The sequence below is a fragment of the Dicentrarchus labrax genome, unplaced genomic scaffold (assembly GCF_905237075.1).
Source record: "Dicentrarchus labrax unplaced genomic scaffold, dlabrax2021, whole genome shotgun sequence".
Classification (NCBI taxonomy): Eukaryota; Metazoa; Chordata; class Actinopteri; family Moronidae; genus Dicentrarchus; species Dicentrarchus labrax.
The window spans coordinates 4,445,392-4,467,512 of NW_026136714.1; the positions used below are offsets into that span (position 1 = coordinate 4,445,392).

At 44.9% G+C, this 22,121-nt stretch overlaps 1 protein-coding gene across 1 annotated transcript in view; it reads right to left on the reverse strand.

The window, feature by feature from the left end:
• The window catches only part of fam222aa (family with sequence similarity 222 member Aa), a 46,111-nt gene that overhangs the window by 4,093 nt on the left and 19,897 nt on the right, over window positions 1-22,121 (reverse strand). The window contains exon 2 of the mRNA XM_051422473.1: window positions 15,794-15,936. Coding sequence (XP_051278433.1) covers window positions 15,794-15,890 — 97 coding nt within the window. The 5' untranslated portion in view covers window positions 15,891-15,936. The remainder of the gene's footprint in view (window positions 1-15,793; window positions 15,937-22,121) is intronic.

Genomic DNA, 22,121 nt, shown 5'->3' on the forward strand with positions numbered 1-22,121 from the left:
ATTGCAGTGGCACATTTGAGATTTATAAGTGGTATCACTTACTGGGTCTTACCCTTGGCCACAGAATTTCCACATTTATTCAATCCAGGAGTACGCGAAGAGGCCATCACAAAAAAACAATTAAACATCGATGGGGAATTACTAGCCTGGTTAAGGTTAACTATGTCAGACCAGAGTCAAGTCAAGAATATGGAGCGCTGCTATTTGCAAACTTAGTCAAGGATAAAACTGAAAAATTGGTTTGCAAATTAACACACCTTGAAAAGCATTTAAAAAGACACATTATTGGTGAGCTCAAATAAATGAGAGTGAGACTAAGAAATATTTCCATGATAAACAGACAAGCAAAAGATGGCTTTTCGGATTGGATGGATTTTTTCATGTAATATAGATGTTTATTTTACAGAATAATACATGGCAGAACAGACAAAAGGCAGGTACGGACTATACCTATAAATATACATGAAATGCAAATGCTGTTTACAGTTTGCCATATGAAACCAATCCAATCCCAAAATTCAATTCAGCAGTGAACGTGGCGAGTGAGACTAGCAATGGCCCTCGCTCAATGAGCCAAGGCTTGGCCATTGTGAATCGAGGTGGCAAACAGGAAAATGGCAATTTCTAAAAACCCTACCATGTGTCATTGTTTGGGGGCTGGGCATGGAGGTGAGGGGCCGCGGTGAGATTGGATTTAAACGACATTATTCAGGCAATTTCATGGCTACTTAGCTCAGTGTAACAAAAAGGGTGGGGGGTTGGGAAAAGAACTCAATTTACAAGCAATATATCAGCTGCCACAAATGACTTGCAACCCCTTCAAAAATGACATTTTTATGCAAAAGCTAACAAAACGCACAAAAATTAACTGCCATAACTGTGCCGTCAGCAAATGTCCTGGCGACCTAAGGAGTCTGCAGGGTGCGGGCTGTGACTAGGACTCACTCCATTTCCTTTCCGATTGCAAAATCATTTTAAAGAGACTCCACAGCCAAGTAGTCACAATTCTCATTTCTTTGCTCCCATTACAGATAGCATGGGGAGTTCATTTCAACAACCCTATGGGTCTCCAACTGTGAAAATGATTAAATCTACAAGATCCATATCATAAAAGAAATAAATTGGGAATTTAACAGCAGAGGGGAGAGACTGAGAATATCCCAAGCCAAATTTAGTGCAAGACCTATTCAGTTTGTCAGTCAGTTTGATTTGTCCTGCAGACAGTATGCTTTCTAAATCAGAAACACTAGAATTTAAATTTGTAAAAAATAGCCTGGCTTTAATGACTTTGTTGTAATCAGAGCGGGGGAACCTGGTGCCATCCTAATGGGCTAGGCTGAGTGTGCCAGGCCAGCCAATCTACGATCTAACCAACCTTACTGAGGCAAAGCTCAGCTTCCCTGGTGACAGCAGTGCCATTTGCTTTGATGTTCTGACTTGCAGTGGAAAACTGACAGAAGACTTATTTCATTTGCTCAGAAGAGAAAAACATGCTCATTTCAAAGCACATTGCTGATCCACATGCAAATGGAATGGCAGCATTTTTTCTGATCTTCTTTACATGAGGGCAAAAAAACCCGTCTTTGATCATCACATGGTCTAAATGAGGAAAGATACTTGGCTTTCAGGCATATCAAGGGCCTGTGCCCTGCCGCCCCTACAAGCCCCCAGCTGCAATATGCCCATCATTCCACCTAATTACTGCCACATGAGGAAAAAAACTATAAAACAGCCAGGAAATTCATTAAAGGGTGGCTAATTCTATTCCTTCTCACTGACTGAGTCCATATTTTCCATGCCTGAGCCTACATTTCTTCTGAGTGAGACGAGAAAGCCCTCTCCCTCCGTCTTTTCCCAGCTTGGCCCTTGTTTGTCAATAGGCAGAGCCTTTGGCACACCAACCTGGCATCAAAGGGTTTCACACTTCACAGGCCACAGGGATTAGAGGCCTTTCAGGCCTACAAAACCCATCTCAGCTCCACAAAGGCTTCCGGTTATTAGAACCCACAGGCATAAAGGAAGAAGAGGAGGAGGAGGCAAATGAGCATCTGGATGCTTCTGATTCTAGCTTCCTCTTTAAAAAGTTCCATGGTATAAATTTTATAGTAAAGTTGATTACAGTAACTATGGCCACAAACCGAGGTGTAATTTCACTCTCATACACACGCTGTTATACACACTTTGTGTTTGATGTGCAGGGTCTCCACATCTCTCTCCTCCAGAGCAGTAAGTCTATAAGTGAGGACATGGAGGTTAAAGGAGAGAGTTTCTTTTTAGGCTAGCGCTCTGTGACTTATTGGTTTAGGCTGCACTAGATCATAGCTATGAGCAGCAGCATACCGATGGTGCTAGCTGATAAACACCCTCTGAAGCAGCCAACACTGCCTCCTTTGTGTGAGCCCTCACCTCCTCATAAGGTAGGGGGTTTCCTGCACCTGTGCACACTCTCCTGAGTGGTCGTGCATGCAAACACAATGCATGATAACTGGGGGAAAAAAAGGCAAAAACATACACTCACACATACACACACACACACAAACCTGCATCTGCAGTTGTGTGTCTCATTTGCCATCAGTGGAGCATGTTGTTATCCTCTGCTCAGCGCTCTCTCATGAAATGTAGGGCAGGGACAACAACAGGTGCCTGTGCGGGCGACAGCCTGCAATGCCTCCTGGGCTAAATGCTTCACACTCGCTTCATTTCGACATGCGACAGCCTTGTAAGGATTAATTATTTCCCCTGGGGATGGAAGAATATGCTTTTTCCCTTCCTGAGAGCAGGAGGCTATGTGCACTCAGAAGCACATGAAACATCTTATAGTACAAGAACAGGGGGAACCTGGGCTAACGCTGCTTTTACAATAAGTAAGAAAAAAAAACTTTCACATGAAAGGAATGTAAACAAACCAAGCATATGATTGAACTGCATTGGAGATGAGATAAAAGCTCAGGCAAACACATGCATTAGTTCTGAGAGATCACGCGCCAGGGAGCGGAGATGGCAGGGAGGCAATTAATGGGCTGACCTTCGTCCTTAATCACCCAGTGCCTGGCACACAATGCCCATGTGTCAGAGCAGCACATCTCTAAATGCCACCCCTCATTAGCACGATGCACGCAGTGAGAGAGGCTATCTGTGCAGTGTTACACTCTCCAGCGGTCAGACAGAGATAGCAAGGCTGGGATAGGATAACATGGCAGCACAGAGCCGGACTGAGCTGCAGTAGGCCATGATATGATCTAGAAATCCCATTTCACTTGGAGGATGGGCACTCTCCTTTCTCTCCATTTTTGATTGGCATGAAACTCCCCAAGCGCAACGTCCTTGGTGTACCCCGTGCTGTCACTGTGATTGCATGTGTGCTTGTGTGTATGCACGCATGTGTGTGTGTCTGTCTGTATGCGTTTGGTGAAGGGGGTACCCAATTCTGAACACTCAATTAACACTCCTTTAATTAGCCAGCAGTACATTTTGAATTCTGATGAACTAATTTTCTTGGTGCGAGGGTGGAGGAGGTGGTGGAAGGGTGGGGGGAGGCCTGGTAAAGATGAGGTCCACTGGGTACAAAACAGCAATAAAGAGGGAACTGGTTAGATTAGACTGTAAAAAATCCATTAAATTCTGTGCACTTCTTCCAAGTGAGAGGTCAAATTGTGTTGATCACAAGAAGCAAAGGCAGACAGAGAGAGTATGAGAGCAGGGAGTTAGGTGAGGTGGAAAGAGAGGGGGGGCAGGGGAGTGGAGAAAAAGGGAGCAGAGATAGGGAGTCAGAGGCTGTGCGAGAGTGCAGTACCAAATCCAGAAGACCATGAGAATGCTTTGCATTTTAATTAGAGGTTTAAATGAATAAGCAGAGGAAAAAGTCTGAGAGAACTGCCTGAAATGCCCTTGCTCCCATTTATTAGTGTTTCCAAGTGTTCTAAAATTATGAGCAGGTTGGAGAAGTTTCTTCTTATTAGTGGAGAAAACGCTCCAACACATCAAAAAGCCCTTGGCGTTTTCTCACTCACTCCTGCAAGCCTGTATCCCTACTTACCACACCGCTTTGATCCCCCCTGACCATGTACAGGGTGAGCAGTGGGAAAAAAAGAACTTGTTTAAATGAAGGGAGAGGACCGTTTGGTTGAACTGCAATTAAGTTTTCACAGAACAACGAGTGCATAGTCCACATTAACTTTGGCCAAACAAACAGAGCCGTCTGTGATGAGGTTAGGGCAAACAACAGGGGCAGAGATTAACCAGAAAGATGAAAGAAAACATAGGGTCAGCTGCAGTCCAACATCAACCGCATTGACTGGGAGCCATTTCCCCTGTGAGGGACAGTCTCACTGTTAAATGTCTGTGAGCCAACAGTACTGATCATGTGTCCTTTCAACCACAAAGGATCCAAAGTGAAGATTCTTCATGTGGTATGCATTTTAGACCACTGGGCCAGCAGCCTTGTACCACATTCCACCACTTATGAACACTTTGCCCTCATTGTAATGAAGTTACTCAAAATTAATAATTCATGGCCAAAGCAGTCCTTCACGTCAGAATCCCTCAGCTTGGAAAAAAGCTTGACCTGTCAAATGTGTCGCAGCCTAGAAAGGGCAGATTCAATAGCATTGTTCCAGGGAGGAACCCTTGACCTGCGGCTATTGTTTAGCTCTTAGCAGATAGGATCAGGGTCTATGACATCCTCTCCCCACCTCCGTTAGCCTGCTGTAAAAGGACGGGCAGGCGGGGGGAAGCCAGAGGCAGCTTCGCGTCCTGAACAATACCTGCCTTGTGCTAATGGAGGTGTCATCTGGCACAGGGCTGATTAGTCAGCGATTACAGCCAGGCCTCAATTGCCGTGACAACTGCTGCAAACACAATGGGCCCTGATAGAGCCAGCTGTTTGGTCCTCTGCAATTAACCCTGCATCCCACTCGTCTCCGGCAGTGCGCTGCCTCTAATTGACTATTGGGCACACAAAGCAGGGGCTGTCGGCCAGACCCCCTGGACATAGCCCCCCGCCCCTCTGCAGAGGTAGAGATGATAATAATAGAGGCGTCCTGTGGACTCGGCCGCCAGTCAATCAAAGCCTCAGTGCCCCACAGGAGCTTCCTGAGGAGAGAGGGAGCAGAGGAAGCACATGTATGAGCCAGTGATCAACAGGGTAGAGCAGCCTTGCAGGGGGGCAGACATGTTGAATATGCCCTCAGCCAGAGTACTAATCAATTCAAGTGCACGTTAGGGGAAATGGAACCCTGCTGCTTGCTTGATATCAGAAAAGCCATTTTTAGGAACACTCATCTCCCTCTGTTCATCTCAAGGTTGATTTTCTGTGCAACAACACAGAGAAAAAAAATCAAGGCAATTATTTGTCAGGCCTTTGCTATCTATAATTGCAAAGATAAAAATCAAACTGCAATGATTTCTCAGAGGATAGAGCTGTCTGAATTCACGGCTGCTTGTGTCATCATAATCATCAAACAAATGCATATTGTAAGACAGTGGAAAAGAAAATGTGGTCTTCTTCACCAAACTCCTTTCTGTATTCTCTAAATTCTTAGCATTTATTTTTTAAGGAGGTTGCCCCATCAATTGTAATTTTTAACATAACTTTCTAAATAAAAAAAAAAACTTCCTTTGAATTAAACAAACCTTGTATATTTCACAGTCACATAATGTTACTTTTGAATCAAATGTCAGACAGAAGAAGATAATTGAATCAAATGAATGACTGTGTAAATAAAAGTAGTTGGACAACATTTTTCAACAGGGGGTGCCATACTGCAATCACATATTGGGCTTTTAACCTGCCAACATGTTTCACAAATAGCAAAGAGGATAATGAGAATGTTAAAGCAATCTGCACACTGATCCTTCACAGGCACGCAGACATGGCACAATGTCAAAAATGGATTTAATCATTAAAAGAGATTTAAAAAAACTTGGACAAAACTCCCAAATCTAATCTTTCATTTCATTAAACCCAATCTCATCTAAGATTTAATCTATTTCCTGCACAAGCAGATGGAATAAATACCAAATTGAGAGCCTAATTTGGGCTTCTTCCTCACAGAGACTGCAGCATGAGGTCATTTAGTTAGCCTGCAGTGAGGCCGTACACGTGTGCGGTTAATACAGTACACCGAGACTGAGATAAAGTCCACAGGTACAGAGAGCAGTGGAAAGGAGCAGAAGAAAAAGAAGATCTGTTTTAACTTTCTCCATGTTAGTCTATTAATATAATTCTTTTACAGTTTTCCATATGTGTATAACTCAATTGTGGACAATGTGTCAGATCAAAACAGCTAATTAGGTTTCTATTATAAAGGTTTCCTCCCCAGAAACTGAATATTATACCGCCAGGACACTGCCATGTTTACATTTTCTCGTTAGAATTTATCTCTAAAGCCAGATGTTACTGAATCAGCCATGAAAATTAATTAGCTGGTTTGATGTGGCAACCTCATGCTCCTTCCAGACAGACCTGGCTTTTATGGGCTGTAGGGGAAATTACTGAGAATTGATTGATCCTGAAGGACTCCTCTGTACACATGGCCTGGCAGCACACACACACACACACACACAGAGAAACACACAGAAACACACACTCACAGATCCTGCTAACAACAGTTGATCCAAACATTTTACCCTCCAGTTGAACCTGACATCCTTCCTCTTTAGTAGCTATAGCATCGATAACCATTAATCATCAAAAACCCCAAAATGTAAATAAGTGTGTATATATTAATGTGATACATGAATAGGTGTCAAAAGGGACAAATCTCTGTCACCTCTGAAATTACAAACAGCTGAATTTCCCTCTGCATGTCTCTTGATCTTTTTGCTGATATCTCTCTTCTTCATCCTCTTTACCTCTGCTCTGTATTTTCTTTGTCTCTTCTTTTGCTTCATCGTTCTCTCCATCCGCCCTCTCTGTCTCTTCATTCTCCTCTCTCAGTCTCCTCATCCCCCCTCTCTGTCTCTTCTGTCTCCCTCTCTGAGTAAGTGAGTTTCATCTGGGGTGCTTGCCGGGCGAAATCACCTCAGGGCGAACACTTTATTATCTGTAGTCAAAGCGTCACCACAAATACCATTCTACACACACAAGTGTCACTTTCCATTTGTCTGCACTCTGGCTGCATTAGCAGAGCCTAGCCGGCCCAGAGCCTCGTCTCAAACGCGCCCGGCAGAAGAAAACTAACAGCGTGGGAAAGCACTCGTCCTGCATTCCTGCACCATTAACACCACTGGCACCACCGCAGCAAATCTCTCTCTGGAATTAAAAACATTATTATCAGCACTATCCTTTTTGGAGATAGCATTAAAAAAGATAAAACGATAAAGATATTTCGCCAGACATCTTACAATCTGGTTTGTTAATGGAACATTTAACGCAAGAAATCGTAGCATGCATGAATGAGAACATAACATAGGACCCCCTTTTATTCAAAGGAGATTACTGCACATGTTAATTACTGATGATCTCCCTGACTGTCCAGCAAAAACAACACCAGTGGGTAGTTTATGTCCTCTTTGAGCCGCAAAGGAATGCAGGCCAGCAGCAGACATGTCAGGGCTTTTGTGGGGCACCCGTGCACCAAACAAACACAGAAACTGGGGCAACATGTTTAACTCACACTACAAACTGCACTGCATAAACAAAACGGGCAAACAAAAAGAACGGGCTACGGGTTTGTTCCCATGATGGCAAAAAAAAAAGAAGGCATTTCAATAGAAAAATATCAACTCTGAATATTTCACACTATGAACACAGCCACGACCTCATTTCAGGATTATAAATGGAAAAAATAACTTTATTCATCACAAAACTGCTCTCTGTTTAATAATCAAGTCTGGCCAAAGGGCTTAGTGGAGTGCATTCTGTATAGATGGGGGGGACCTAGCCCCCGGTTTGTGGGCTGCCTGTGATGAGCCAGCCCTCAGGCCTGCCTGGGCCACCCTCATTGTGCGTACAGCATGGTCTAGAAAGCAGAGCTTTATCAGCAAATACTCCGAGTCAGCACAAGCAGCGGGGTGGTTATGCGTTGCGACTGGCACACCAGCCGATATTGTCATGTGCGATTAGGCCTGTGCTCATGAGCCTGTGAACTCATTCCTATGGCATCAAAGTCAACCCCACCCCCCTACTCTCCTCTGGTTATAGCCCTGACTCTCTGCTGCCCTCTCCTCCTTCTCTTAGTTTCTCCATTTTCCATTCAGCCCTGCCGCTCCACAGTATACCTTCACTGAACCTTGTGGAAAGCTGTGCTCCAGCGCAAACAGATACAGACTCAAAATACAACAACAGGTTAGACTGCTTTGATTTCCAAAACAAAATCTCTGAAGCTTAATTAACTCAGTCCAGAAGGGTCATCCACAAGTTAGAGCTAGTCAGTGCACCAAAAAACAGCTGGTGCCAGTTGTTTTGTCTCGGTACACCTCTTCAGATGACATGACTGATAGAGAGGAACAAAGGGAGGCTCTCAGAAGAAAGAAAGACAAACTGCGAGGCCAGTTATGGGGAAACATCAGGAAGAAGAAACATAGATTAAACCATTCAGGGATGAGACAAAGAGCAGTGCAGGACACAGAGCCAAGAAAGAAATACAACACGCAAAAATCCTGACTTAAAATATTTATGTTGTGCCCTCCCTGTCCTGTCTTTAGGAGAATATGCCACGCTGTAACACTATTTTCTCAAAGGGTTACATGTACAGCCAAGAGCAAGCAGCATTCACAGTCATGCACAAACTCAAATGGACATGGTAACAACACAAACACACACACACACACACACACACACACACACACACACACACACACACACACACACACACCACACACACACACACACACACACACACACACACACACACACACACACACAGGTGTGGTGTAAAAGACCCCAGAGGTAGAGATTGTAAGTGCACACAGAGATAAGAAAAGGTACCAGTGCAGCGAGCAAAGAAGGAGGAAGAAAGGGAGAGAGTGGGAGAGAGACGGAGAGATGAGGGGAGGCTGGAGGCGCCTGGGCAGGCCTGTCAGACTGGAGGAAGTGCTGGTGCACAGGCCTGCAGGTAAATGGAAGAAGAAAGGCGCCTGCAGGCTGCCTGAGGCAAGCCTGGGCCCTTCTGTTCTATCATTTAGGAGACAAGTCCTCCACTGATTCCCAATTAATATTTAACACTGCACAGACAACAAGGCACTCGGCTGCAGTACACATGCCAACAAGAGGAGAGGAGAGGAGAGGAGAGGAGGAGAGGAGAGGAGAGGAGAGGGATATGAACTGATCAGAGAAGAGATACATATATGGGTAAGATTTTGAAAGATTTAATGTGGATGGAGTTGTGGTTGCAGGGATTTTAACAGAAGCAATGTGTTTTATTGTAAGCAGTATGTATTTACCCATCTATTGGACTGGTGAAGTATAAAACTCATTCATTCATTAAATAAATAATGCTGTTGATTTGATAAGTTGGTATCAAAAACATTTCCATTGCCTAGCAACAATAAAAAAAATAAAAAACAACTTTACAAATGAGGCACTTGATGCTGCGTGGTGTACACACACACACACAGGCCTTGGTTTGTAGATTTTCCTCCAGGCTGAGGGTTAGTGTTTGTTGGAAATCCGTTCAAAGAACTAGAGGTCTGGAGTTATAACTGGCAAGCAGAGGTCAGCAAGAATCACGCCCTAACCCTGAATCTATTACCAAGCAAATGTGATTCGTCATTTCTTAAAGCTAAAATGAGGATGCAACCAATGCATGTGAAGATGGCCTTCATGAGAATGAGCCTGACGAGCAAACCACAAAAATTGCAGTAAAATGTCCCACAGGAGCGATGATTTCAACATTGTGCTGTGGTCAGTTTGCACTCCCATGCTTTCTCCGCCAAACCTTCCACACTATTAGAGTAGACTGAAGAACCACAGCCAGGGATGGTATTCAAATTTGGTGCAATTTCATGACTGGTTCGGACCAAAACACCAAATTCTGCTGCTGTCAACTGTCATGTTTCTTTTTGCTCATACAACACCTCTTAGGAAATTTCCCAGCGTAATGGCACTCTTTAAAGCAGCCCTAGCAACAATGTACCAATCAATATTTACCTTCTGTGAATTTCAATCATGGCCAAGAGGTTAGAATGCGCGGGGCAATTTACTAAATTGAAAATTAACAGATACAGCTCGGGTAAATGTAATTTATGTAACGGAAAAAGTGCACCAGTGTGACTACAAAGTAAATCTTGCTGAATGCATTCTCAAGAATCAAACAAGACTTTTTATGTACTTACAAAACAACCTTATACAATATTTATCAGGCAGATATGAAAATATAAAATTCATACTTTTAAATGTTCTGTAATATCTTGATTTTGGATAAAGTGACTAGACAGAAATAGAGTAATAAAAGGCTGGAAATACAGTTAAAAAGGGACAATGAAACCTTTCTTCCTACTTACACACTTTTTAAGTCCAAATGTTGGACCACAACTACATTATTATTTTGAGTTTTGTAATAAAGAGACGAGGAGAGTGCCAGGAGTGTGCAACACCTCCTGAACGCCTCTCATGGTCAGTCTGTGGTGGGCTCAGCTCAGAGATGGCACAGGCTGCGTGTCATTTCCTGTGGGACAGCAAGGGACTGCGGACACTCTCTGTACCCTCACTCACATCCCCCAACCTACCCCCACTCTCTGGCAGGCGAAGACAGAGGGTGTCGATGCCTTGCACCTGGGACGCCCAAATGCCAGCTCGGAGGCTTTGGAACCAGGAACCTGATTTTCAACCCAAGTCCCGCTGTGACCAAAACTAAAGCAGAGCCCCTTTTCCTCAAGCTCACCTCCCATGGCAATAAGATTGCTTCGCCCCCCGTGTTCACAGCAGAAGGCAGAGGGCAGAGGGAAGGCATGGCTCTGTGGGACACCGCCAGCCGGAAATGATCCTCTGTGTGCCAGCGCTGAGACGCCAACATGACAGAAGAGAGCCTGTAGTATGCATGAGGTAAGACTAGTACAACCAGTATCACATGACTGTCCCTCTAAAATAATGTGAAACTCTATTAATGCTCTGGATTTTGCAATATAGCAATGTGATGAAAATGTGAATGACACATTTCATGTGGCTATGCAAACCCAGTGATCCCCAAAATGAGATTGCATAAGTAGGCACCCAGGAGGAGGCAGGCCATGGATAGCTGTCAATCACCTTTCACTATGAAAAATACCTCATGACCTCTGCTTCCCTGCTGCAGACTGTGGAATAATGACAGTCTCTGTGGGCACTCTGTGGAATTCCAAATGGGAGTTAGAAACGAGGTAGTTCAATCAGTGGGAAAAGGTCAAGTGCATGCAGATCTCTCTCTCTCTCTCTCTCTCTCTCTCTCTCTCTCTCTCTCTCTCTCTCTCTCTCTCTCTCTCTCTCTCTCTCTCTCTCTCTCTCTCCCTCTCTCCCTCTCTCCCTCCCTCCCTCCCTCCCCCTCCCAAGTTCCACTTTATGCCCCCCACCTCCAGGGTACTGAGGCAATCAGGGAAAAGGTTGTTATTTCGGCTGCTGCTCATGACCACTTTTAAATATTCAACTGAAAACGCTCCACCGTTTTCCCCCCCACATAACAACCGTTGGAGTAACGTGCTGCAATTTGATATGGCCAGCTAATTCCCCTGTTATGTCTTGCACCGCCTTAGACAACAGTGGAAGAGAGGTGGCTGGAGGTCATTACCTGAGCATATTCCCTCTCCCTGGAAGTGTGGCTTAGGAAGAGAAGCTGCTAAAAGCAAAGCAAACTAATGGCTTTGGCAGTACTGCCTGCAGAGGCACAGGGCTATTAGGAAAACTACAATCCCCAGGTGAACCTCCATGTCATGTCCTGAGGCTGTGTGTGACATGGCCAGGTTGTCTCTGTCGATCAAGCTAGAAGAGGGCTGAACCTGACCTGACATAGCATGAACCAGGGATATCAGGCCTTCTGGGAACTTTTCATCTACACCTGGCTGATTGGCACCTCAGGCCTCCTGGGTGGTGTCACAGAGGGTTACGGCTGCAGGTGCGCTCGGGTGTATGTGTGTGTACAAGTGTGCGTGTCTCTGTTCCAAGTTTCATTTGGAGACAAAAATCTAGACTTCATATCAGTTGATTGGAATGGTTGAACGGGACCAAAACTGGTTTTCTGAGTTGGATTTCACAACAGTTGCATTCATAATGATGTGAAATAATTTCCGTCTTAATTAGGGTTACTTAAGTCATTACCATGTAACCAAAAGTATGCTAGCTGTGTGCATATGGATTGCAGCCAGGCCCTGATAGGGTTAGACACAAAAGGAAACACCCAGGTTTAGCCCAAGGTCTGATCCAATCACAGGACAAATATGGGAGTGACCTGTGTGGTTAACGAGGGCAGAACCTGCAACTTGCCTGGATAAGGAACACAAATGTTCACACCCAGTGTGACAACGTGTGGCCTACTTAGAAAATGTAATGCAAATGTTACCACCTCATAATGAATAAACAAATTAAAACCTGCTGAAATCTGAAAAGGTATTATTTTAGAAAATAGCCAGGCAGAAATATTCCCATCAACCAGTCAATTGAGGGATTCTGGACCTGTTATTCTTTAGCTGACATGTGGCAGAGTAATTGCTGTCTGGGCCAGGGAGAAGGCAGGGTAGTGGTGGGGGCTGCTGGGCCTCCTGTCCAGCCATCTCGGTGTTACTCATCACTGGACTGGCGCACCTCCCTCTCCCATCCTGGAGCTGCTACGCTCACCCCTGGTCCCTGGACCTTCGGCCCTAAGTGGAGGACGACGATCAAGGAGAGGGATGGGTAGCGAGGGAGGTCGCCGCTGGCTGATGGTGGCCAGGGTCAGTAACATCCATTCACCCCTCTCCCCTTGCAGGGTCTTTCTCTCTCATCTGTCTGGATGGGTGCCCTCTCTCTGGGGCACAACACGATGAGAGGCCCTGGCTCCGCTGCCGTCTCTGCCTTTCATGTCTCCATCTAGGGCAGTGGTAGAGAGACGTGGAGGGGAGGACGAAGGAGGGGGCAAGCTACAAATGTCACCCATAAGGGGGGATTTAATTAAAAATGACAGGGGCTGGCGCTGGAGAGTGCAGCCACATATGCGCGGAATTTGGGCGCAGTGAAAGCAAGTGCCTATGATTTATAATTCAAGTAATGCTCTGCACTCCTTTTAATTCTACGGCCAAAGAAAAAAATATCAAAAGGCCGTCTCTGTGAGGCTAATCCAATATGATATTTTTAAGGGCAGGCGGTCAATGGCTTTTTGAAAAGCCAGCTTCTCTGTCTCCCTTTCTGCTTCTCTCTCTCTCTCTCTCTCTCTCTCTCTCTCTCTCTCTCTCTTCTCCACTTGTCTGTCTTTCCCCACCTCCCTCTGCCGCTCCCTCCTTTCTCTCCTCTGCTCTCCCCGCTCTACAGTACCTCACCCCCCACTCCATCCCCCACCCCCCTGAGTCCAGACACAGAGCGGGGCTGTGATAATGGAAACATCCCGCTCTCCGCCTCCCGTTTCTCCCGCTAAGCTCTGTGCGCTTGGGGGAAATTGATTGTCTGGCGAGCCGATCTGAACGCTTCCAGCTGATGGTAGAGCCAGTTAAGTCCTTTTTTATTGAGGGTATGAGGGATTTTTAATGGGAGTCGCATCAATGAACTGTGCAGCCACTCGGCATCTGCATGCAGGGGCTTTTTCTAAAACCCTCTTCACCCTCTCATCCCAACTGCTCTGCCCCCCCAACACACACACACACACACACACACACACACACACACACACACACACATGCACACTACTGTTGTGCAAAGGACAGCAAATGCAAATGACACAGCTCACCTCTACCTCACTGCCAGGTAATCCCCCTCCTGTGCTCTCACTCACTCTGTCTCTTTGAGGGGTGTATTCTGGTATTCAGCCTCCTGTTGAGAGCCCAGGTCACCTTACCCACAACCCCCTTCCATGTTGGCACAAACTGGGCCACGAACAATCAATCATGGGGACTTGCTCAGCATGGTGACCTGAGTGTGCCCACTTCTGCAGCCAGACCCACTGTCTGCCTTTCTGCACCCCTTCTGGGCCTGGACGAACAATTGCCTTATTGAGGCCAAGAGCTGCACAGTGGTGGAAATCCAACACTTGCTCCCCCCTCCCCCTCCAAGGACAGAAAGGAGGCTATTATGTTCAAACATCCTCATTATGAACCTCAAGTCAGTTGCTGTGGTAGTCTTTCAATCAAAGGGTTTAACAGGTGGAGAAAGAGAGGGAGAGGGAGAGACAGAGAGAGGGAGAGTCAGACAGAGAGGGTCAGTAAGAGGGAGGGCAAAGGGAAGACTGGAGACTGTTCTTTTTCTCTATTGATTTGAGTCCTGACTCCCACTGGCTGCTCCTCAATAAAGGACCCTGAGAGGAAGTGGGCTAATCCTGCGAAATTGGAAGGAGGGAATCGATTAAGACGACTGTTGAGGACTACCTCAATTTCTCTCCCTTCCTCTCCATCTTTACCTTTTCTAATTCTATTTTGCGCAGTTTCTCTTTGTCCTCCCTTTCACTTCACCTCTCTCTGAAACCTCATTAGTGAGCCCGGTTGAACCCCACTCAGCTGAAGAGCTGCCCCTTCCAAATGCACCCGGAGCTCTGTTTACCTCTCTCGTTCCCTCTCTGTTTCGCACACATCTTTACAGCTCCATATGAAATATCCGTACAGGCCAGCAAAAACAACCTCTGAGGACAGAGGTAGCACTCAGTCACCTTGTTGTTTGTGACTATCCTCTCCTCTGTAGGAGGCGATTGGAGTGCGATGTTGAGCTGAGAAGTAGCTAATTGGTCAGTGAGGAGCTGAGAAAGAACGCAGGCAGTGCTTCATTTATTTGCCCAGAGCCAATCAGAGCCTCTTTAAAGCCTTTCACTGGACTGGTTACAGGCCTGATACAATGTGCCACTGCTGAAGAACCACAGGGCCTGCTATTCCCACTAAGCCTCTCTAAGCTGAGGTAAAAACTGGTAGGTTAGTGTTCCCTTGCTCTCCATCCACCAGTCCTTTTAAATCGGCTTGAGGTAGCTCGTAGGCCTGCCATGTAAACAAAGGCCACTAAAGACTCTAGGAGCGTTCAATAAAAAGGAAATACCTTTCTTCCCTTCATCAGAAAACAGACTCTCACTGTAAAAGGCTTATCCAAAAGCTTCAACAAAATTAGGGAGAAATTCACCTTCCAGATGCCTGAGTGCCGCAGCTCTCTCTAATCCCAAACTGGTCTGAACTAGTTTTGCCAGCTCTGTAACAGTTTTCAGCACTGGCTCATCTCCGTCCCTTTACACCATTTTGTGAGTGGACAGAGGGTGGTGCTCGGGGAGCAAACAGAGCAGCTGTCATGCTTTACAGGCGGCCGGCACAGCCAGGGCCAGACACTGTAAATGTTTACAGACCCTCAGGGTCACCCAGGGCCAGTGAGGCACGTTAAACACTGTCTGTTCAACCCTGTTGCCACGACTGCACAATCAGCACAGCTAAACAGCCCCCATCACAATGTGTAGCCAAACAACATGGCAATCCAAGGTCTAAGTGCAGAGCGAATGAAACAGTTTAGAATTCCTCAGAGTAGCGAGGAAACAAAGTGACAAACAACAGAAAACCGGAAAGTCTATTTTCCTTCACTTATTCACAGTCAGAGTTAACTACCCGTTTCCATCATTCAGCATGACCGAAAGATTAAATACAAACGACAAACACAAGCCTCTCTCATTCCTTAGCTCTGGGCGAGCTGAACCCCTGACCTCCACAGCTCCCTGACACTTTGTTAACTCACATTTCCGTCCAAGGGCTTGCAGGGGCTCCAGGGTCTTGCTGGCACACACCGGGTGCTGGGGTGGAGGGTTTTGCCTCCTCTGCAGACAGGCCAGCATGGTGAGGTGGGCACAGTACTACAGCCGGGGGAGTTCTGCGGCCAACCTGGAGCAGAAAAAGAGCAAAAAAGAGAAAGAAAGGAACATTGAGTGAGTTAAGCAGGATGATTCGAGGTCAAAGCTCCATGGCCGTGTCCGGTAAGCCGGCAGGAGCTGGCTCTGGGCTAGATGGGCTAGGTTTCTCACCCAGGATTTAATTGGGGACGCATGCCTACAGCTGCCTGCCTCTCAGCTCTGTGTGCTGAATGATAAACACACACCTGCACTGGGGCAGCACGGTTGACACGGGTTCAGAGCACAGTCCAGGCCAGTCACTCTGCAGCTTCAAACAGCACATCCACACAGCCATTCAACCACATCTCCTGTCTATGAAACCATCCTCAAAACAAACACGCAGGCACACACAGAAAGTAGCAACACTCAGGCACATTCCTTCCAGGGCAGTGTGTATGTGGTGATTGATGGCGTTATCTATGGACAGCAAAAAAAATGGTAATGCTGAGAAAACAGCAGTCTGTCTGCTACAACTTAACATGCAACAGCTCTGGGGGACTGTCAGGAGAGGCCTGGGGGACTGAGCGGTGTCTGGATGTATGTGTAGCTGTGTGTTGAACCGTATGGTTGCATATATGGGTGTGTGTGAGCAAATGCGATGGGTTGGGAGGGGGAGACTGCCAACCGTACATCAGGGCTAGTGACGGCACTAATCAATCTCCCTCTAGGCCATAAATCTCCAGCTCTACACTCCCCCTTTTCCCCACAGCCACCTTCACTCAGCAACAGGGAGGCAGTTGCTGCTAGTTTCCTCTCAAAAAGCCCATCACAGCCCCAGTGGAAACACAGGACACAGTTATATAAATATATATATATATATAAATAAATAAAAGAAAACCCACAGCTCCCTCACTAAGAACCTCAACAATCGAGTTGCATGGAGGCTATCATTCATCAGCAACATACCAGTGTCACATAGCACAATGATGACTGATTACAAAGTCTTCTACTTGGATTATGTGCCAGATGAGAACAGCTAAAGCAAACCATTTAGGTCCGGAAAGTGTTTTTATATGATAAGGATCAAGATTCACTCCTATAGTTCACTTAGCGGATATTCTTTGGTTTCCAGGAAAAATGTGCTCTTACTGTACACTGAGTACAGCACTGCAGAAGCCATAGTGGCCTTACTCTTAGCTCTGAATGTGTTTGAGTCTCTTGTCCAAAATGCATCGATATGAAACACTATCGTTTCCATCTGGGCTGGTCTCCTCCCATATTAAAACAAAGAACAGAGGCAAATATTTCATCTAGGCTGTCAGCGCCAGCGTCTCCTGCCATGATGCGTGGCAGATTATTGAAAAATGATTTCTCATGCGCCTGTCACAGGCTTCTCCCCTGTTATTTATTTTCTCAGTGAATCACTAAATGAACATTTAGCCACCTGCCATCAGTCCATTACTTAGTTGTATAGATTATCATTTTAATATGAAAGAAAGCAATTACAATGATTACGAGATAAATTAATGGCAGTCCATAAAGCACCAGCTCCTGTTCTTGCTCATTTAAAGAATAAAGCAAAATATAGATCACCAGAGAAAAACATCAAAATATTAAACCACTAATAGAAGCAGTCAATCAAACCAACCTTTACAAAATGACAAAACATTCCTGCAATATATGAAGGTGGAAAACCCTGATTTAACAGTAGGATTACTTCAAAATTACATCTACACAATATCTGCACTTTTACAAAAAATATTTAGCAGAAGAATTCCATCCATTCAAGATAAATGTTATTTTAAAAACTACTCCTCAGCCCATACTAAATCATCTGACCTTCAACAACAAATCCTGTGAAAAATAAATCACATACAGTCTTGAAGAAGTTACATTGTTGATAGATTTCTTCCCATGAATCTCACAATAATTCAGATAGTACAATTTTAAATATAAAATTAAATATAGCTTTTAAATCTTTAAAAGATACGTGATAATACATGCATTTGTATAAACTTTAACAGTCCTCCTTACATAGACTGCAGCTTTTTTAAAGAGCTTAGAGCAGCCGATCCATGTTTACTGCCACTATTTTACTGCGCTGTTTGTCACAAATACATTTTTCCCCCTCACGGATAAAGTAAAACCTGATTAAAGTATGGATTGAAAAAAAAAATGGAGAAAGGAAGCATGATAGACAAACACAACACAATTTACCATCTATAATTAAGGTTGAATGACTCCCCTGGTTTGAATACTTAAAGATTAGAAGCAGGTGTTAGAGAAAAAGGCATCCTCCTCGCAAAGTCTTTCACTCACAAAAAGCGTATTTTAAATAAAAATGGTTTCACAAAACATTAAGTTTGACCTCAGACCCTGAGGCTTGTATAACACACTTAACACTCCAAGTCAAATGTGTATTTTTAAAACCTGTCAGAAGCAGCACAAAACAACACTTTTAGCACAAGCCTGACAGTGTGAAAATGCTGTGCACAAAAAAAAGCTTCTCCCTAAAAAATTAAAGTAAATTAAATCTTTAGACGCAGAATTTCTTCTTAATTCCACAGTTCTCTCTCTCTCTCTCTCTCTCTCTCTCTCTCTCTCTCTCTCTCTCTCTCTCTCTCTCTCTCTCTCTCTCTCTCTCTCTCTCTCTCTCTCTCTCTCTCTCTCTCTCTCTCTCTCTCTCTCTCTCTCTCTCTCTCTCTCTCTCTCTCTCTCTCACCACACACACACACACACACACACACGTTAACACACAAACACACACATTGCAGATGGAAGAGAGGGGCCACTCTATTTCTCGCCAGGTGCTTGAGCAAAAAAAGGTCGCTTGCAGTGCCATTTCCTCTCACACACAGGCAGGCCTGGCCCAAACACACTGGCACTTTGAGCTCATTACTGGCTATTCACATAATCCTTTCTCTGTGTCCTCTCTGTGAGGATACTAATTTCACAACGAGCCCATCCTCACAGCCCATTTGTTAAAAGATAGTGGTTGAGCGAGAGGAAAGGCACATGGTGTAGATTGAGACTAAAAGCTAGTCCTAACGGGGGGATACCTCCACAGTTTTCCCCTCTCTGAAATGAAAGACAATCGTGTAACTACCCTCCATTTTTCTCCATTTGCTGCTCACCAAATGTATTCTGAGGCATTATACTTCGCTGAAAGAGACCCGCTTTTTTTCAATTCAATTTCAAGAACCAATTTTCTCCTATTATTGCCTTTAAGAGCGAGGCAGAAGGAGCAAGTCTTTGGCTTGTTTGTCATGTCCCCCTTTCCCCTCATCTCCTCCTATTAGGTTATTGTACTACTTAGCAGATGTCTATCAGTGGCAGGAAATTATCTCCAAACCAAAACCCTGTGACCCATCATCCATATGCCCTAAAAGAGTCTGCCATGCCCAGGTCAATGCCTGTGAAGGTGCTGGAGGATATGTGTGAGCTCACAATCTCGCCACACACACACACACACACACACACACACACCACACACACCACACACTTTGCCCTACATGCCGCTCTAAAAACCACCTGCACTTCACTCACTCATCAAATCCACTCACAGTTCTCCTATTACACCAGTGTGGGGATATCTCAAAAGCCAGGATGTCTATCGGCTCTTTCCCGTTCTGCTAACGCTGCTGCAGGGTTTGCAATGGGGGCGGAAGATCAGTCCCATGAGATGAGGGAATAAGCCGGAATCAAGAGGCGGTGGGCTTGACAGAGGGCTATTTCTAAGTTAAAAGGTTCTTAAACTGCAGAGGAGATCAGAGGAGATGGCTCCCCGCGCCCAAAGCTGTCTGCCCAGATAAGCATCCTGCCAAGTGCGGGGTGTAACAGGGTGGTCATGGGTGAATAAACGGAGTGTATGTGTGTGTGTTTTGAGCAACATGTTTCAGGTGAAAGAAAGAATGAGGCAGCTGATACTGGGGCTGGAACCTCAGTACTGTTTGGTAAAGGCTGAAATGTGTCTCAGTATCATAATCTATTAAGTGTCCAAAAGATGGGATTCATAGCAGCAGATTACTTTTTCCTTATTCTTTGATTAGATTGTTCCTGATTTAAAACAAAATGTTTCCAATTATACACTTTCTTATTCAGGCAAAGTATGACTGCTTGTGTTTAAACTATTAACGTTTTGTGAACTCTGATTTCTTTCAGGAAAATCAGGTTTTGTAAAAAAATAACCACCACGGTAACCTAAGAATTATGTTCATATTAGACGTATCTGTACCTCACAATTTAGGTCCTGTGCCAACAGTCAGTGCTAATGCAGGAAGTAGCATGGTTTATGGTCTATGTAGTGAGGAAATAATAAGGAAACTATGGTGGCTGTGAAACTCGTGAAAAATGCAAAAGGCCCTTTGGTTTGACTGTTCTGGGCTACTCTAGAAACATGATGGTTTCTGCCATTCTGCAATTTCTGCCAATAGTTCCTCCCAAATGTTACACACCGGACCTTTAATCCAGACCATATTTGCCATTTATTTTGTCATAAATGTTGTAATCTAAGTATTTGCAGATTCGTCCAATATCAATATTTTTGTCTGATGTTACAAACATGCTAATATTTCTCAAAGTAAGGTATCAAAAAAGATATTATTCTTTTATCAACACTGAAGCTAAAATATTGTACCAGCAGTAGTAACAAAGAAACTCTCCCCGGCCCTAGCTAATATTATCCCTCAGTGATTTTACAGAAAACCAATCATCAAGCTTCTATAGAGGTCTGGCTGCCTTAGTTTAACTGTCTCCGGTGAAACTCCCCCTCCCAGTGTAGGACCAGTCGTGGTCCGGGAGCCTGGCAGACAGCCGCCACAATGAACGGAGGCGGAGCTTCAACCTAATTGAATGGTGACCCTGCAGTCTCACTGTGGGACGCCCCATGCAGTGCTTTTAACAAGCTGCTGTGTCTCCCCTCTTAATAAGCCCAAACAAGTTAATCCAATCGACACACTCAAACCCTTTCTTTTTCTTTAACAAGGCACTGCCTCTACCCCCTTAATCCCCGGCTCCCCCTTCTCCGTCACCATACCGTCACATGAATGGAGGGAGAGTGAAAGGCTCCATTAGGAAGGACTGGCAGTAAACCCCTTCAGCTCGGCACTTTCCACACACCCGCACTAAATAATTTGCACTCATACTGTATATTCAAAACACACACATACACACACATACACTAATGCTCACATGTGCCTGATATAAAACTGGTCTGCTTGGTCGTGGCACACAATGAGAGGGTTATGTTCGCCGACCCTGATCCACAAACACACCAACAACAAAACAACACACAAACAAAAATTCTGAGGGGACATTTGCCGACAGGCACGCACTCTGGGACATAAAAAAGGCATTGTTAACAAACCCTCCCAGCTCCACAAACAAGAGCCACTGATTCCCTAACAATACAAGCCCCTGGATGCACTCACCCACTAGCTCTGCACAACCTCACACCAGCACAATAAATAACCTGCACAACAAAAGGCCATTGTGTGTAAAAGCCTACAGTTTAGGCATTATTGCCATGATATACAGTGTTGGAATAACATATTGGCAGCTGATTCTTATATATACGATGCAGCATGTCACTGTTATTGGGGCTTATACAGCCTCGTATGCCGCGCAGTCATATTTATAAGAGGTTTCTCTGCAGATGAAGGGCATCTTGGCAAAAACACTCAGCTGTTAGCTTTCCATATTCCAGTCAGCTTCAATAGCTTCACCCATGGGATGAAGGGTGAGGAATGTCTGGCAATCCAATAGCAGCGAGTCGTCTGTCATCTCTAATCAAAACACGCCTGCCTAGACTAATGTCAACCCTCTAATAGCAATGAGGACTAATTGACTTCACAGCCAACTGCTGCATCTTTGTGCTGGGCTAGGTTTCATTAATGGTAAATAACAGGCTCACAAAGCAGTGAGCCATTATGACTATGTAACAACCACATTCAAAGTGTAAAAAATGCAAAGAGCTTTAGTAAATTTAAATGATTGAAATTTAGATTCAGGGACAGTTCTGAGTTTTGAACATGCAAACCCAGGTTGGCTGGATGTGTTACAAATACTGGGAGGAGGACTGCTCAGGGTCCTATGAAAAATTGAGATGATACTAAATTGAACTATATATTTTCAGCCACTACCTGAGCAGCACTGAGGGTAAAATTTAAGCCTGTCTGGTAGTACTTATAGCGCAGAAGGTCCAGCAATCAAATAGTTTTATTAGATACTAGCCTACAG